Here is a 3501-nt window from a genome sequence, read left to right as displayed (position 1 = left end):
CAGACCCCCCCCCCCCCCCCCCCCCACACACACACACACACACACACACACACACCCCATTGAGTTGTTTTCACTACAAACACACCAAGTATCTGTTCATTTTGGGAATTTCTCCCTTGAACTCCTGATTTGTTCTCTTCCTGCGTCACATGCTGAGTCTGCCCACAAAGCGCTCGTCTCCAACTGAATAAAAGGCTTCATCTTGCACAGGCAGCTGTCCTTGGCACTCCGGCTGTCTCAGTCCAGAAAGACTCACATACCATCCTGAAGGAGCTCAGCCCCACGTTTCCTCTCTCCACACTGCAAGTAAGTCTGCTCAACAAGCCTTTTCTCATAGGATGTCGTCGTTCAGCCTCTCAGACCGATCCTGAAGCACGCAGGAGCACTATCGCCGTATTCTTCTTTCTTTTTGTGCTTCATTTTGAGGGCCTGCTGCTGTGGCGGCTGTTGAAGACGAGCCTGTGTGTGTTTGTTTTTCACAGGGGAGAGATGAGTCTGCGAGGCGACGTGTGTGTGGTGACCGGAGCCGCTGGCTTCCTGGGAAAGAGGCTGGTGAGGCTGCTGCTGGAGGAGGAGAGGCCGGCTGAGATCAGACTGCTGGACAAGAACGTACAGCCACAGGTCTTACGCAGCCTGGAGGGTAAAGCGCTGTTATGCATTAATGTTTCTTCATGCAAATGTTGTGATGTGATGAGAAAAAAATAAATTTAAATTGCAGGAAAATGTTAAAAACTTTGTGTTTTCACCATCATTAACTCCCACATGCTGTTTATTTTTCATACTTTGACAGAATTATGTGGCTCATTTATCAGCCAGGCTATAAACTCCCTTTATAATGAGTGTTTAAATACCTTATTAAATTGTATTCAATGTAATGGTATTAAATGGATGAAAATTCAAATAGTAACACTTATTTATCCTTGATTTGATCCACATTAGTGGATCTCAATGAGATGTGGCTAAATTTAACAGCTTCAGTGTATAAACATTTGTAACAGAACTTCAAAAGTATAAAATAGAAAATATTTGAATTTATGCTGTATTTTGGGTCACTTGAGGGAAATATATAGAATTTTACAATAAAAGAATTACATTTAGGGGGTTTTCACTGCTGTGGGGCAGTTTTCCCACGAAACACCATGTCAGAGGTGAGAGTGCCACTTTTTACAAGAGATTGTTAAAAACCACAAAGGTACAAAAGTAAGACCATCACATGCAATTTATTGATTATGTCGGGAAAGTATCAAACTTGTTTGAGGTCGTACATATTTCGTTATTTGTAGCTTAGAAATGTGTGTTAACTATAAAATATTTCTCTGGATCCGTGTAGGAGGTTAATCCTCCTGACACTCCTCAGTGCTGCTGTCTTACAATGTGATGTTGTTTAAAAGTAAAGTTTCCAAACATGCCTGCAGTTTGTTACTTGTTTTTCTGTGATTAAAATGTGTAAAAGATGAAGAGAGTTTGTGCTGTTGGGAGGTAGAGGAGCGTTTCAAAGGAAAACAGGCGAAACAAGTAGTTTTTGTGTGAAGTTTGAATTAGAGTTGTCTTGTTTGGACATGAATTACACACATTTTTCAACATCCTACACGAGCAGCACCAATTTCACGGTATTTGAGAATTGGTTTTCATGCATTTCGTCATTGTCATGAACTCAGTCTTTATTCTTTCGGAGGAGACAGAGGCCCCATTTACTAGACGATGTTTACAAGTGAAAACACAAAACTTTCGTTGCATTTTGAATGTTTGCAAAATGCCCAAACACATGGAAAATGCAACTTTTTGGAAACAGTTCCCAAGGTGGAACTTTTTGAAAAAGCTGCGACTCTGTCTCCATGCAAACAAGGAAAGACACGTTTTTGAAAATGTTCGGGCTGAAGTTGATGGAAACACTGTCACTGTGCATGACGACCACTGCCCTAGGTAAGACCTATTTTGCAGCTTTAGTAGAGCGAGTAGATGAATAATGAGAACAAAGTTTCCTCCAGACGGTCACGGTTTCCAGCCCACATTCTCCTGGGACTCCTTTAGTTGACAGTCACTGTAATAACAACCAACGTTGTCCATGCTCATGTCCCTGTACTCGTCAATGTTTATGGCATATTGTTGTCTGTGCACAAGTGTGCGGTTATATTACAAAAACAACCAACAGCCCCCACTAGTGGCTCAACATTAAAACTACATCATTTCAAGGGTTTCTTTGTAAATCGTTTTCAAAGCATTGCTGTGCAAACATACAAACTTTTCTAAAAACAAAAATGTAAAATTGATGTGTCTTCCCTGAAAACGTTGTGATGTAAACGGGGTCTAAGTCACCATGTATGATCCCTCCCACCGGTACTGTGTTTGGTGTTTAAGAGAATGAATGTTCTTGTGTGTGTGCGGTGTCAGACAGCAGGGGCGACACCAGGCTCAGTGTCTTCGAGGGCGACATCAGAGACGGCGACCACCTGAAGAAAGCCTGTCGAGGAGCGTCTGTTGTCTTTCACATCGCGTCCATCATCGACGTGAACGACTCGGTGGAGTACAACGAGATGTACGGGGTCAACGTCCGAGGTTGGATGTACTAGCTGGGATCCCTGCTCCTTTAAATATGTTTCATTTAACTGCTGAAGCTTCACTCTTCAGACCAGTGTTTCCCAAACTACTGATCCAGACTAAAATATCTACGTTTTGAAGATAATGACTCTTAATCATCTATCGTAAGCAGGGCACAGAATGGCTTCAAGACTTTGACCATACGTTAGATAACCTGGTAAATATGATGGACAAGTAGCTCGAGGTGTTAATTGTTATCCTTGAAGTACAATAGAGGCTGGAGTCAACAAATGTGACTGTTGGTGTTCTAATGCGTTTGCATATTAACCTGCACAGGCTTCAGCTGTTGCAACCATAAAGTGGTGGAAAAGGGTGTACAAGATCAACAGAGCTTTTTCATAATCTACCAACGTTTTTGTTCCTTACACGTAACAAAATAAAAAGTCTGCTTAAAGCCAGTAACAATGTTAACTTTTTGAATAAAACAAACCAATAATAGAAAAGGTAAACATTACTTTGGAGAAATGCGTATATATCTAGTATTTCCAGATGAATATCCACTGTGTACCCACTTTGGGGATTATTGATGTATGCAAACTGTAAATACACGTTAGAAATTGTGAAAATTATTTACATTGATTGAAGCAAAGTGGAAAACAAAAGGAATACTGTGTCCTTCACTTACACGGCTCTTTTTCAAACATTCCTGTTTTCATTCCATTATTGTCGAGATCATTTCTTATCTTCTTTTCTTATGAGGAGCGTTTTGCGTTGCAGGAACGGAGCTGCTCCTGGAGGCGTGTGTCTGTGAGAACGTGGCGTCCTTCATCTACACCAGCACCATTGAGGTGATGGGACCAAACCCCAGGGGAGACCCCGTCGTCAGCGGCAGAGAAGACACGGCTTACAAGAGCTCCCTGAAGTTCAATTACAGTAAGACCAAGAAGGAGGCGGAGGACAGGA

The 3501-nt window shown here is 41.9% G+C and overlaps 1 protein-coding gene across 1 annotated transcript in view; it reads left to right on the top strand.

Annotated features, from left to right (window-relative positions):
- The first annotated feature begins 216 nt into the window (after positions 1 to 216).
- The window catches only part of hsd3b1 (hydroxy-delta-5-steroid dehydrogenase, 3 beta- and steroid delta-isomerase 1), a 4050-nt gene continuing 765 nt past the window's right edge, over positions 217 to 3501 (top strand). Inside the window, exons 1-4 of the mRNA XM_080477802.1 lie at positions 217 to 306; positions 483 to 640; positions 2392 to 2556; positions 3316 to 3501. The exon at positions 3316 to 3501 is cut by the window's right edge and continues 765 nt beyond it. Of these exons, the coding sequence (XP_080333928.1) occupies positions 490 to 640; positions 2392 to 2556; positions 3316 to 3501 (502 nt within the window). The 5' untranslated portion in view covers positions 217 to 306; positions 483 to 489. The remainder of the gene's footprint in view (positions 307 to 482; positions 641 to 2391; positions 2557 to 3315) is intronic.

Source organism: Lipophrys pholis (assembly GCF_963383615.2).
Source record: "Lipophrys pholis genome assembly, chromosome: 13".
Classification (NCBI taxonomy): domain Eukaryota; kingdom Metazoa; phylum Chordata; class Actinopteri; order Blenniiformes; family Blenniidae; genus Lipophrys; species Lipophrys pholis.
The sequence above is the reverse complement of the archived record's forward strand: the minus strand, read 5'-3'. Positions and strand labels throughout refer to the sequence as shown.